This window comes from Balaenoptera ricei, chromosome 17, assembly GCF_028023285.1.
Source record: "Balaenoptera ricei isolate mBalRic1 chromosome 17, mBalRic1.hap2, whole genome shotgun sequence".
Taxonomy (NCBI): Eukaryota; Metazoa; Chordata; class Mammalia; order Artiodactyla; family Balaenopteridae; genus Balaenoptera; species Balaenoptera ricei.
The window spans coordinates 44,503,882-44,518,444 of record NC_082655.1 but is presented as its reverse complement, the minus strand read 5'-3'; the positions used below and the strand labels follow the sequence as shown (position 1 = coordinate 44,518,444).

At 40.5% G+C, this 14,563-nt stretch overlaps 1 protein-coding gene across 2 annotated transcripts in view; it reads right to left on the bottom strand.

Moving 5' to 3' along the window:
• Positions 1-9,017, bottom strand: part of RUNX1T1 (RUNX1 partner transcriptional co-repressor 1) — a 135,907-nt gene extending 126,890 nt beyond the window's left edge. The window contains exon 1 of one of the 2 annotated variants that reach the window (XM_059901440.1): positions 8,539-9,017. In XM_059901440.1, the coding sequence (XP_059757423.1) occupies positions 8,539-8,566 (28 nt within the window). In that variant the 5' untranslated portion in view covers positions 8,567-9,017. Of the gene's footprint in view, positions 1-8,319; positions 8,370-8,538 lie in introns of those variants that run through there. The other variant, XM_059901442.1, reaches the window with a different exon arrangement.
• Positions 9,018-14,563: the final 5,546 nt, after the last annotated feature.

Here is a 14,563-nt window from a genome sequence, read left to right as displayed (position 1 = left end):
TACCTTCTAAAGTTAATACTATAATTTTTTAAGTACACTCATGAGTGTATTAAACATTTTTTTAATTAAACAGTTTTATTAAACATTTTAAAATTATTTTTCTTTTAAACCAACTCCAAGGGAAAAAAAATCCCATGGTTCAAATCCACAATACAAATCTACCTAACAACTTGATTTCTTTTTCCCTCTAGACCTAGTTGAACCCATACTATAAAATCAATTAATTCCATATTAAAAGTAGGTTTCATTTGCTTTTCTCACTCATTCAAGTACCACCATTAGCATCAATTCACCACCCATTCAAAACATGTCACACAAAACCAAACACAAATGATCAATTCCAAAAGCCTCTACCAATTTTGCTCAGTTTATCAATCTTACAAATAAGGGGTAAATGAAACTCCTGTTATATGGGAGATGGTGCGAAGAAGGGCAGAAGGTGAGGGTGAAAAGAAAATAAGGCATTTAAGCCATTCAAATTTGCCTAAGTTCTACAGTCCTTCCCTGAACCAGAAGGGAGACAGTCTCACCTTACAATAAAAATAAAAATGAACTAATCAAGTTGTTAAGCAGCTTTTTCTCTCCCCTCTTCATCTAAAGGCTTCAGCATCCCGTCAATAAATAATCTATTGTTCCCCCTTTATCCAGTCTCTTTAAACCTATTCAGAATGGCAAAACTAAACCCAATTAAAGATAAGGCCCTCCGGTAATCTCACCTCCGTGAGTCCTGTCTGGATAGCAGAGGTGATGGGAGATAGCGGCCAGGCCAGGGCTGATGCCTCCTCCTCACCCCACACAACAAAAGGCAGATTTCTCTTTCTCCCTCTGCTAATCTTTAAATGTAAATTCTCTCCGCCAGCTAAGAGGAGCGACAGATAACATGTTACATCTTCACTTCTCCTGGTCTTATCGACTTCTGAATCATTGGAAAGGGAGAGAGGAAAAGAGAAAGGCAGCCTCCCCACACCCCCCTCCCCCGTTCTTTCCCACCCCTCCTTCCTCCCTGCCCGCCTCCCCTCCCCGTTCACGGAGATTACCTTCTGGCAAAGGAGCGCAGGAGAGGCGGCCGCAGCCGAGGCGGCACCCAGACCGCGGCTTTGTATTCATTAAACACACATCGGAGCTTATCAGAAGTAAAAGGCTTGTCAGGATGGCACATTGTGTGTGAGTGAGTGTGTGAGCGCAGGAGGGAGAGGAGAGAAGCCAACGTGCATCAGGGTGATTACAATATCAGCAGGGCCCAGATGGAGGCAGGAAAATAAACAGAGGGTGCGTGTGAGACGGAGCGGGAGAGGGAGGAAAAGCGGGAGAGGGAGGAAAAGTGGGAGAGACAGAAAGAGACACAAGCTGGAGGGAAGAAACGGAAAGGCAAGGAGGGGGCGGGGGCTCCGGCTCCAGAATGGGGGTGGCAAGGAGGGCGAGGTACCCCAAGGCTGGCTGAGGGTGAGAGCCAGAGCTGGGGGAGGGTGGCCTGCATTCCCCAATCTGCCTCTACCCGGAGAGAACGGGAGGAATCCAGACTAGCAAACTGTATTTCCCTGCTCCAGGGCTAGACCGCGAACATTTTGGAGGTTCTGTCAAGGTCAAAGGGGGATCAAGAGGTCTCTTCTGGCGGAGCTTAACAATAAGACATTCACCATCTCACCTCCATCCAAATAGCCACAATTTGCAAAACAAACCTAGTGAGTCCTCACAGCAGTTACACAGCCTTCCAGACCAACCTCAAGTGGGAGTTCCCATCCCTTTCTTTGCTGACCCCAACGGTCCTAATTTCCAACCCCCTGCCCACACACATCAAGACCGACACAGGCAGATAGAAAATGTCTCATTTCTCTGGGCTTTGTGTCCCAGCAGAAGACTTGTGTAGCCAGCATCACTGGGATAAGAAGGCGCACTTGTGATTGGTAGCTACAGGTGACTCTGAGACACCTGCTCCGCCTCCAGAAACTGTGTTGCGGGAGGGGGCTCCTCATGTGTACATCTGAGAGTCTATTTTGGAGGTGGGAATTTAAAACTGAGGCAATCAATCTCGGCTTGAGCTGCCTCACAGCTCTTCACCCACCCAGAGCCCAGGAATCAATCAGAGAACAAGCAGGGAGCTAGCGCTCCTCCATCAGCCCAGAGTTCATCTTCCACCCCATCAGGGTCTGGAGGGAGATACACCTGAGTGGTCTCATGGGAGCCCCTTCCCACTTTTAAATGCACCCGTCAGACAACATGAACATCTGATCAGATCCTTAATGGAGTGCAGATAATGCAGCAAAGAAGGTTATTTTATTGCGGGGAGAGGGAGTATTTGGTCATGTTGTATTTCAAGGCACTGAAGCTTGGTTAACAAGCTCTCACTGCAGTATGAAGAGTTCAGAATAAAGTAGCCAATAAAGTACACAATTGTTCATGGCATACACTGCAGCCCCAGCTGCAGTGAAACTTCAGGTTGTAAAATAGTTTATGCATGAGGTCTCAATATAAAGAGACAAAATAGTTGGGAGGAGGGGGAAATAAGGCTAGTGAGTAGAGAAAAGCACTGAGGAGCAAGAGAACTAGCAGCAGCCTCTGAGGGGAGACAAATTTGAAGAAGCCCTTTAGAAAATGAGGAGAAGCATTGTTTAATCAAGCACTCCCCTCCAAAGCACTCAGTCAAAAAAGTTTTACATGTAGTGGATCCTCCTGCCCCCCCTGCTCCCACCCCAAGAAAACAATTAAGGGAAATTTGATAGGTAAGGTAAAGTGAAAAAAGCTGGGCATTGGTGGGGTAAGGGCATATGTGAAAAACCTTGTCATGCAATGAATGTCACATGAAAAGGGGTCTGCCACAATCCACCAGTAATCCAATAATGTGGAAAACCTCATGGTATCACTGAGACGAGAACGAGGTAGTATTTCGCCATAAATCTTCAAAAAGTGAGCAGGTTCAATAGTTAGAGAAGGGTGCAAGGATAGGAAGTAAACCATTTGGCAGGGTATGTTACAAGATCGAGGGCACTCTAAATGGGTGAAAATCTGTCATTCTTACATGTTTTAAATTTAATAACAGATTTCTCTCATAAAGGGTCACCTTTCACTTTTCCTCTGTTACAAAAATTGCATTCAGAGTAACCAGACACAACCACATATACCTTCCCCTTTATTACATCTTAGATCAATTTGGACACAAACTACCCACAAACGTTTATAAATCCAATGCAACTCTAGGAAGTAAAAAATACAACTTACAAATTCCAACTGATTTTTCCATTACATGCTCTCTGAAAAAATGCTATTTAAAAAACAAAGCCCTACTACTTTCAAACCCAGAAAAGGCTTACATTTTTTCTTTAAAAAGCATCCAGACACTGAAGGCATGAAGAAAACTGCACAAAAGCTTATCTGCCAATGTTCTTATTTTGTAAAGGCACAGTATTTCTATTACTACCTTGTTTGTTCACTGACTTTTGGCTCACGGTTACAGAAAAGATCAACCAATTCTCAAATGGGAAGAATCCATGACTCTCTTCCAAAGCAAACACTTTGCTGCAAAGCTTTCAATTAAAAAAAGGGGGGGGGGGCAATATAATAAGAAGTATAATCACAGAATAAGTGTACAACAGAAAGTGGTTTCTATAATCACAGCTGTCTTAAAGGCCAGGCTGGAGACTAGAAATCTTAATTTCAACTAGTTCTTTTCTTAATAATAGGTTACCTTCCTATAAGAGCAAGAAGGTCCATCTGCCTCAGGCAGATAAGTTTCGAAGCATTAATTCAGATAAAAATCTAGCATTTTCTTTCTTTCTTTGAGTATGTGAATTCTAGTGTGCTATAATGTGAGAATTCCAACATATGACCATTATGGCATAATATCTCATTGCTCAGCTTGTCATTATTTCATTTGTAATTCTTATGTTAATTATGTTCATAATTACTATAAACAGATGTGGTAGACATTCATGTGACCTTTTATTGCAGAATGCATTCCTCACTCATTTTGCTATCATTTCTCATGTATGTGAAACTGAAATGCAAAAAAAAAAGCTTTCTAATTTTCTAATGTTTTATATGCATAAGTTAAAACAAAACCTACCTTCTACTTCATCTGCATTTCAAAATATTAGAAAATTCTTAACATTTAAGCTGCTTTGTAGAACATTTTAAAATTGCACACTGAACCTCACTGCTGCTCACTAAACTGTAGCTATGGATGCCAAACAAAGGCTAGCGTCCGTGTCTAAGTTGTCTTTTTTTTTTTTTTAATATCAAAGGTTAATGCAGCAGAATTGTGCTTCAAAACCAAGTGCCTAACAGCTACATAGCAATTTATTCACTCATAACTCAACCATCACCCTCTTTACATAAAACACATTTACAATAAAATCAGTATGGATTTCATTAGCTGTAAACCTCCTCAAATTTCATTTCTTTGGCCCTAATCTATAATTAGTGTGGACAGACAGGTGCAAACCCTTCTCTTCTACAGATGGCTACTGGAAATGGTGCAAAGTAGCTCCTTCTGTTTAAACACAGAGATAACCTGCTCTGTCTTATCACTTACAATTACCTCCATTAAACTGAACTAATGTTTGCTTTAATAAAATGTTCACTGTTCTTTAAACATTATTTAGGAACTCTTATATTAATGGCTGTAAAAAAGTGAAGTTGGAAGGTGTCTCTTTAGATAATAATAACTAACTTATTCTGGATGAAATGTTCTCACTTGATGGATAATATTCTGGGGTTCACAAAGGTGTTTTAGTTGACTTAACATTTGTCAGTTATTTTGCATAAATAGGGTCAAATATGGTATTTTTAAAAGGCATCTGGGTGACAAACAATTTAACAAGAAATTCAGAAGTATAAAATGTTTAATTTCTTTCTTAAAGATTTTAACTTATTATTGAAGTATATACTTCCTAAAATCCTGGATTGTTTTCAAAGGGTATTTATGTTAACCTAATTTTATGTATTTGTTTAACTTCTGATGGATTCTGAAAGTTGTATGAGTTCATCATTTTAAGGCACATTTTAAAAATTAACCATGCATGCAAGAGTGCACTCTGTAAGCACATGGTTAAAAATACCACCATTTCATAATAAATAACTTCTATTCTATAAAGCAGAGATCACTTTTCCCTGCTTCTGCTATCAATAAAGTCTGTGGATCACTAGATGATGAATAAGGTGTCCATAAAACAAAGAACTTTTAAATGCCCAAACGTCAACAAATAAATACCTTTTCCCACTGAACTTACATTACTTACAGTAATAGACTCCAGTAAAATGCAACTGACTTTTTTTTCACATGCAAATCCTGCAGGTGCCAATTTTTCAGACTGCTTTGCTATGAAGGGCTATGCTGCCTGCATAAAACCTCAATGAAGAAGGGTTTGCATTCAGTGCCTGTCAGCTGATGTTCATATCAAAGAAGTGAGAAACAGGATTTGACAGTGAAGAATGTCCTAACCTGACAACCACTGACCAGCATTGCTATTGGAAGCATTTCTTTCTCGTGATCCCTTTTCAATGTTGGGAAAAAAAAAGAAAAGAAAAAAGTGGGTTTTTTTCTTTTTTGGCTAAGCTTCTATTTTACAATAAAATAAATGATAATGGCACCTTACATTTGTGTACTTCTTTGCAATTTATGAAGTGTTCTTTTATCTGCAAATATTTATACTAACACCCTGGATGGGAAAGCTCATCATTAAATACTAGCATCAAGAACAATATCTTACTTTTCTTCAGAAAGGGAAAATCGTAAAAATATTAAAAAGCTACAGCCCTGTAGCTGCAACACATACTGTCCTAGTATTTCCAGCAACTTGCAGTTTAATAGTGCAGTTTCATTGTATTACAAGTAAAATGTGTCTTATTAGGAAAGTCCTTTACGGATCATTTTAAAATCAAATTATTAGCAGGTATTAGTGGGTCACAGAGACTAAGGCTACAAACGAAAATATCATTTCAAAGATTTCTGGTCTGCTTTAAGTTGTCTAAACATTAAAGAAAAAATAGACCGTTTTCTCCACTTCTTGTATTAGGTGTGAACTAGACACTGGAGAAACCACATACTCTCCCACTCAGTATTTAGCTTTTCAAATAAAATGAGTGCTGTCTAAATGGTTTACAAAAAATTATTAATGCTTAAACAAAGTCTTTTAATATAAAGTTCTCTTAATATAATCTTAGATAAAGTCAGCTTTTCTGTACCCAGAATGAGCCTGATTCCTTGATTATTTGGTTGAAATTTTTTCTTTTGAAAGAATAAGCCAAAGAAATATCAAATGCTAAATACAGTACAAGTAAAACAATGTTAGACTTCAACTTCCTCAACATACTTCCCAGCTGCAAAAAATGCCTAAGTCAAACTAAGATTCCCTGATTAATACTGGGTGAGACCATCAAATGTCCCTTTAAAAATAACAATCAATAAAAAGAAAGAAAAGAAAAAGAAATCAGACTGCCCTATCTATGCTACCTGAAAGCCCACACAATGTTAAAACTAGAATTGACATTAAGGATAAACAAGGGAAAAAGATCCAGAGAATTATGAAATTGCTTCTCTTTGTACACATCACATCTGACATAAGCACCCAGGTTTGGGCGAGGATGGTTTAAGAAACAATTGTGTTTGTTGATCTTTTCTAAGGAACTGTGTGACAGGAGAAACTGGGCACAACAGAACACTCACATGGTCAAGGCAAAAGGCTGCAATAAACTAAAAGAAGGCCCCCGACACTAACAAACCGTTTATCACAGAGAAGCTGGTCAATTTGTATTCTAGTGAGTGTGGACTCACTGGGCACAGACCCAGTTTCACTCCTGTTCTATGCAAAGGCAGGGGTATGATAATAAAAGCTACTGAGTGCACTTAAAAGTGTTACAGATGTTTAAAAGGAGACTAGAAGGGGGGAAAAACCCAGTAAAACAGATTTCAGTTCACCCAGAAGGTAGAAAGGAAACGCTTTGGTCAGCAACCCAACCTTTACCAGGGGATAAATCAATTTGCAGCAGCTGTGGACAGCCATTTATATAAAGGCCCTGGGCAGATTAATTAAGGGAAGCGAAGTTAAAAATTCGAGGGGGCCCAGAGTTACATTAAGCACATGAAGTTGGTCTGAAGTGGCCTCCCCAGCTCTCCTAATCTTCACTCCCACGCCCTGGACTCTGTGACTGGTCTTCAGGAGCTCCTCCACGGGGAATACTAGCTAGTCCTTAAAGCGACACTCTGTAGCCAGGCTGGGGCACGTTGGGATTTGAGGTGCCCAACCTTGTATAATAAGCTATGCTCAAAAGATTTCTCCACTACGCTTTACAAGGAATAAGGAAACCCAGGGCTGCATGGCTCCCCAGCCAAATCCTCCAATCTTGAAAAGCGCGCGGGGGTGGGAGGGGGGCGGTTAAGGGAGGGCTGGGGCTATTTTTAGTAACAGTCTTGGTTCACATCCTACTTCCCGGAATCTGTCCTCAAACTTTTCCAAGGGTTGACTGCCCTTACCCCACCCCACCCGCCAAAAAAGTTTCAAAAAACGGATTTAAGCGCCTTGTACCGACCTAACCGTCTTTGCTTAAGGCGTCCTGGCCAGCTCAAGGTCCGCCCAGGGAGAGGGGTCTGGGTGCGCCGACCAACCCAGTGCTTTCAGGCTCCCAAAGAGAGCGGTGGGGCCCGGAAAACGAAATTAATTCCCCGGACGCGGCCCCCCGTATGGTCTGGGCTCCGCCAAGCGGGAGCTGCAGAGCACAAGGCTCCGGTCCCCGCTCCGGAGACGCGAGCCGAATCGGGGATGCAACTGGAACACCCAGAGGACTGGGGCAGCAGGGCCCCGGGCGCGCGGAGGTCTGGGCAGGAGCGACGCTGCCACCGGCCCCCGGCGGCAAAGCCCCAAACCCGTCGCGGGCGAGAGATTCCGGTCGGGAGACGCCGACAAGAGCTCGGGGGGCCGCGGCCTGTCCTCCACGGGCTTCCCACTCGAGTACCCCGAATGCCCAGGAAGAACAGGGAAAGTTCGCAGGTGGGCTCAAAGCGCTTGGGTGTCGCTCAGAGGACCCCGACCCCAGTCGCAGCCGGGTCTCAAAGTTAAGATTCCTTCTCTCCTGCTCCCAGAGCTAAGTTTTCCACCATCGAAACAAGCCTTTCCTTTCCAGTTAAAAAAAAAAAAAAAAAAAAAAAACCACGATGAGGGTTATAGGGCCACCTGCCAAACGCACCGTAGGTACCTTGACCGGTTGTTTGGTCGGGGGAAAAATACGCATGATCTTCCTGCTCACATATCGTAATCATGGAGAGGAAAGAAAACTGTCGTAAACAGTGAGGGGAATCTAAGAGTAAAAACTGCATCCTTGGCTGACCCGTGAAGTTCAGTGTCAACGCAGCTTGGAGTCACTCGCGACGTTCCTCTTTGCCCTGGTGCGTAGTTCTGCCCTAGTTCAGCGACAAGTACAGCCTGGAGCCTCTCGGCCGAATAATCCAAATGAAGATGACGGTCATCAGAATAATAATTAATAGCAACAGCCAGGGGCCCGTCCCCGCCGCCCGCCCGCCGGCCCAACCCTCCCGCGGGCACTTACACTGCACAGGGCCGGAGAGTCCCACCATCCGCAACCGGCTCCGAGCTGCAAATAAAACTTCCCGTCGTCTCGGCCGGCCCACGGGGCGAGGGGGCGAGGGCACGGCGCCTCTTCCCTCGCAAGGCCAGAGTGTCCGGGACCACTCGCCCACGCGCGCTCGCCACGAGGCCTCGGAGTCGCGCCGCGTAGCGCCTGCGGCCGCTCGGCGCTACGCACAGCGAGCTGCGGTTCGAGGAGTCCGGGGTCGGGAACGCCAGCCAGACGCAGCCTCCACGCAGAGCCCAAGACTCGCGGAGCACCGCTCCTCCCGCCTCCCTCCCTCCGCTTTTCTGTTGTTGCTGCTGTGGCAGACAAATGTGATGTAGGGCGCAGGGAACTGCCACTGTCACAGGCGGCGTCTGCGTCTGCCTCGCCCGCCCTCGCTCACTCTCGAAGAAGGCGACGTATTTATCTGCAGGGCGGCCGAGCGTCCGCCGGGGAGCAGGAGCGCCGCGCGCTGTGCGGCTAGAGCGCCCGCACCAGGCCGGCTCCGGCGCGCGCTCGCGCCCGGGCCGCCGCGGCCGCTCGGGAGGGAGGCGGCGGCGCGGCCGCTACCAGGTGCAGGGAGGAGGGCCCGCGGCGGGGCAGGGGGGAGGTGGAGGTGGGAGACATCTGTGTCGTGCAGGGGTCACGGAGGTCAAGTATATGTTAACAATGGGCAGGCCCAGCTCGCTAAGGCGCGCGGGCGGGCGGCCTCCCTCCCGGCCTCGCCCTCTCCCTTGCAGGCTGGACGTGGGGCTGGCTCCCTAATGATGCTTTCCCGGGCCGCTTGCTCTCCAGCGGCCCGAGTGCCCTGCAGTAACCCAAGACGACCACTTTCCCCGGCCATCTGGAGCGCTCCTGGCTGCCCTGCCTGTGTCTCATCACTGGCTGGAGAGACAGCTCTGCTAGAAATCAAGCCACTCTCAGATCTCCACTCTAATCCCCTTCTGTTAGCTGATTTCCAGACTGACTATTTGCTTTCGCATTAGATAATAGCCTTAGAGAAAACAATTATCATTTTCTTTTTTCCTTTGTTTTTCTACTTCTTCCATAGTATATCATTAAGAGGGGCATCTTTCTAGCTCACGTTTTTGTTGGTTGTATCCCCCTCCCCCAGACATTAATATCAATACCGGGGGTGGGGGTGGGGTCCCCGGAGGAAAAGACAGGGTGAAAGAATTCCAGATATTTCCAAAGTAAATAAATAATCTCTCAGTGAACAGGACTGACAATTTGTTCGTACAGAGCAAAAAGGGCTTGAATAATAATGAAAATATTAATATGTAGGTCAAATGTGATCAGATAATGGTTTACAATGATAAGTAAAATGAAATCTTTTCAAATTATTATGGAACGGTGCCACGACTGCAAATGTTATTATATTTAGTGTAACAATTTGAAATCCTGCTCTGAACCATGTTTTTTCCCAACTGGCCTAAATCAGTGCAAAATGTCCTGTGTGCACGTTTCTAAATTTCATCTTTACAAAGGAAAAAATGCTTAAGATAGAGTCAGAGTGAGCCTGATGCAGTGGGAACTGATGAGACATTCGTAGGTTTTATTTTTTTAAATGGTGCTTCAAATATTTAATAGTGAGTAAAATCCCTTCCCCCATCCTTTTAAACCCAGCTGGAGCTTCCAATTCTGAAGTCTTTTCAGACTCTACTAATTTTTTGCAATTCATTTTCAGAAAACACTCATTGTACATTCTGCCCTCTCCTTGGGACATTTGACTAATGAATTATAATGGATTAATGAATTGTAATGTTAAGTCTTGGTATTTGATATCATGATGCATTTAATTTGAATCTCAAGTTTTATCAATTTGTACATTCTATAGTAATTTCTGCATTACAGCTCTTTATTTTTTGCTCTCCTTACAAACCTTAACAGCATTAACAATCTTAAAATATAAAATTTTATGTACACTACTCTTAACTCCTTTATGTAGGAAATTATCAAAGCTTACTTATATTTTCTTTAAAGAATCAAAAACATTTTAATATTTCATTATTCTATTACTTGTATTATTTCTTCTGTCCCCAAATTGAAAACCGAGAATTTAGATTCTGGGACTATACATTTATTCTTATTTAAAATTAATAAAATGACATCTGAATCAGGAACGATTCTTATGAAATAGCGTTACTTCTAAAATCACATTGTAAAGTTTAGAAATAAAGTAAATCAACAAGTTTTAGGATGTAAAAAATAGAGGGAGAAATAAAATATACATATCATGCTACATTTTTCTTCTTCCTGAAAATTGTACCAAAGTAGGTGAGAAATTATAATAGAAACATTAAATTTCAAAATCAATGGAAAATAACTTGCAGGAAGTCAAAACAGTTTTGCATTTTCAGGCTGTATTCACAACACAAAGGCATATATTTAAATCATATTTTATAAAATCTTACAAGATTCTAGAAGGCTTATGGGGTTCTCCCTTTTGCCAGTCATTCTTCTGGAAGAATAATAATCATTGTTCTAGTTGTACTTCTTTTTTTAAAAAATGCACAACGTTTCCTACTCAATTTGACTTTACATCAGATAGAATATGTCACTAAATCTGAGCGTTTTTAAAAATTCTGATAAGAGCAGCTAAAGAATGTATATCCTGATGCTGATGTATAATGAATCAGTATATTCCTTAATCCCACTTCTCACCCCCTTTAAAGGCCTGTGTCCTACAAAATGTAGAACACATTTTTCTCTAGGGTTTATCCTTATATTATCTCCTAACTCCTCTATTTGGAGCAAATAGTAACTATAGGGACCAGCTCAAGTGTGAGGTGATTCTTGAATTGCAAAATCTAGGAAAATAAAACATTAAATGAAAAGGGAGGGGCTCATTGATAAGTGTGGTAGGAGGGTGTGATTTGCCTGAAAACTATACAGGTCCACAAAATATTTGGTTACCCTAGCTTCGGGGTAGGAAATACACAAGACATTACATTCATAATGCAATAAACTATTAATTGATACATTTTTTTAAAAATCTAAGGAGACAGGAATCCGTATTGTCTTTCTGTCTGCCACTCACAAGAGAAAATCAGGTATCTGTATTTTCAGGACTATTATTTTGCTGAGCCAAAAAAAAAAAATCTTAAATTTTTTTTTTAAAAAGAGATTATTTACAAAAATAGGCAGCTATCTACCCTAATGAAAGCATTAAATTGAAAAATAAAATACTCAGTAATGTGTTAAACTATAAAAACCCTTACTAGCAATTTTTTCTCGCAGATTTTTTTCTCACATCATTATATTTTCATTATTGTAAAGGTACCGAGTTCTTTCAGCTTACAGGTTTTTTTTTTTTGTTTTTCAGTAATGTTACCTAAGAATGCTTTTTGGTTTTCCTTAAGCCAATCTTAAAAAAAAGCAGAGCGTTTGAAATACAAATTTCAGATGACTGCTTATTATCTTCTTTAGAGATGTGTGATTCACCTTTCACAAACCGGAATTCCTATACAAAATTTTAACAAGTCCTTAATTAGCACTTTCAAAATTCCTTCTTACAGATATTAAAGTTTGAATGACTCCCAAGCTGTGATTTTTCTACGTACCTTGAAAAAGTCCTCCTGTTTGCTTAGGTTGATGAAAATTCTTAATTACCATGTTACTTATTTTTAAAGAAAATTATTGTATTTGTGAAAAAAATAGAATATGATAAACATAAAGGATGAGAAGCAATAATTACATTTTCATAAGTGAAGAACTTACCCCACTTGCAATTTCTCTCGCTTTTGCTGTGTAATTTTATGTAGCTTACATTTTGAGCTTTGTAAGGACAAATCTTACAAATCTTTGCAGTTTTGTTATTTAACTTGTTTAAGGTTTAATTTTAGAACACAGAGAACAAAAGAATTAATTTTAGAGATCTTTTTATCTTATTCTATAAGTGTACAGTGTAAATACATTAGCTCTTAGGAGACCTAAGATAATAAACAGATTTTTTTTTTTTAATAGAAAATTTACAAGTTAAACTAAAAATGGCTCTCAGGACTTCCCTGGCCATCCAGTGGTTAAGACTCAGAGCTTCCACTGCAGGGGGCACAGGTTCAATCCCTGGTTGGGGAACTAAGATCCCAAATGCAGCTTGGCGAGGCCAAAAAAAAAAGTCGCTCTCATGATACCTTCAAGTAAGCTGATCGTCTTGGTATGATTTAGCTGCAAGCCCGAAAACAATGAGTTTGATTTTTATTTATGATCCCTATGTGTTTAGATAGTCATGTGTGTTTTTCTGTACTATTTTAAAGCCAGTCTTCACCCAAAAAGCCAAAGTTGAAAATTTTCAATTACTTATTTAATTTGCAAAAAGAAATTTTTTTAAGTTTGGAGAGTTTTACAAAATAATTCATATTAGTGTTTCTTTAAGTAATGAGTTTTACTCTTTAAATATTTAAATATTTGTATTCCTCAGATTTTGACACATTAAACTCTGCAGGAGTGAATTTATTGCATAATATGAAACACACACATGCTACATGCCATACATATATGTGTTTTTATATGCACAACTATCTGTAGGCTAGTAGTTATCTCATGTGACATTTTGTTGCTAATCCATGAAAACTAATGATGCAAAAAAAAAAAATCTGTCACGTTTCTAATTTACATTGAATGTTTCCCACCACCATCTTTGAAAGTTGATTTTAAAATACCATAAACCAGAATAAAACCTTATAACATCCATCCCCCACTGAAATTCTATATTCCCATTTTTTATTGAATGTGCCCAGAGAAGTTATTTTTCCTTTTTTGCTGTTTTTCTTTTTTTATTGGTGGCTACTCTGTCTATATAATTCTCAATTAGGTGCATATTACTGTGATGTAACTACACAGACAGGAGTCTTTGTTTTGTTCACTGAACAGTGCTTGCCACATATTAGGTGCTCAATAAATATTTGTTGAATGATGAATGAATATGATTAAAAAACTTCATCACATAGATGTCTTATCTACACAAATCAAAACACCATCAACTTGACGTCTTTCTTACTGAATTATTAAGAAACCTAAGAGTTTAACACTACCACTATTTTAAATGAAGAAAATGTGGGCAACCAAAGAAAAGGGTCTTCTGTGTTGTTTTATATGTGTATTTCAATACTTCTTGAAAATTGGTGAATTTGATGTGATTCTTAAGTGCTTTTGTTTTAACTGTTTATAAAATTATTCTAGGTTCTACAATAAAGCACAAATATTTCTGAAATTTTGGTGTACTTTCTACAATAAGTTAGACCTTGTTAAAAATACTATGTGAAGGAACTTGAAGCTAGGGGGGTTTTAAAGATAAGTAATTCTTTCCTTATCTTATATAGTACTTGAACTATGTATTCTTCAGTACACACATCAATATGCAGTAAAAATTCACAAGCTGTTTAATTTGTCTGGGGCATGTTCTCATTCTTTCATTTAATTGCTATATCATTGATAGTTTATATAATCCAGATTGTTTAAATGGTGTTTATACTTAGTAAAGAATCATCTTTATTTGGAAATGTGTGCCTTATTTATGCAAGATCAGTGTATCTATGTCCACATTAAATCTACCCTTTAGAAGATGCATATGTTACAGTATTTTAATCATCTTATTTTCCTTAATCCTTTAAAAATATCAATTTACTCCACAGAACACTCTAGTCTGATGAATCCCATATCACCTCATAAGACTGTTTTTATGTGGGAATCACTACATCACTGTAGCATATCCACCTTTTGGCTAAAAACAGCGGCCAAATGCCTCACAACACAGCAGTGGGAAGAGAAGAAATTTTTGACCCACAAACCTGTAGCAAACATAGACTGCAGTTAATCATGTTCAGTGTGAAGTTGTTTTGCACAGTTCTTACTTTTTTCTCAGTAGGACTGGCCACCACCTGAGAGACCCCAGCGTCTCAGTGGAAGACACTAGAAAGGGTGAATCCGTCACCTGGGACAAACAGATTCCCCTCCCTAAATTCCCCCCAGACTTCACTTGTGCCTTCAAGAGAATCATTTG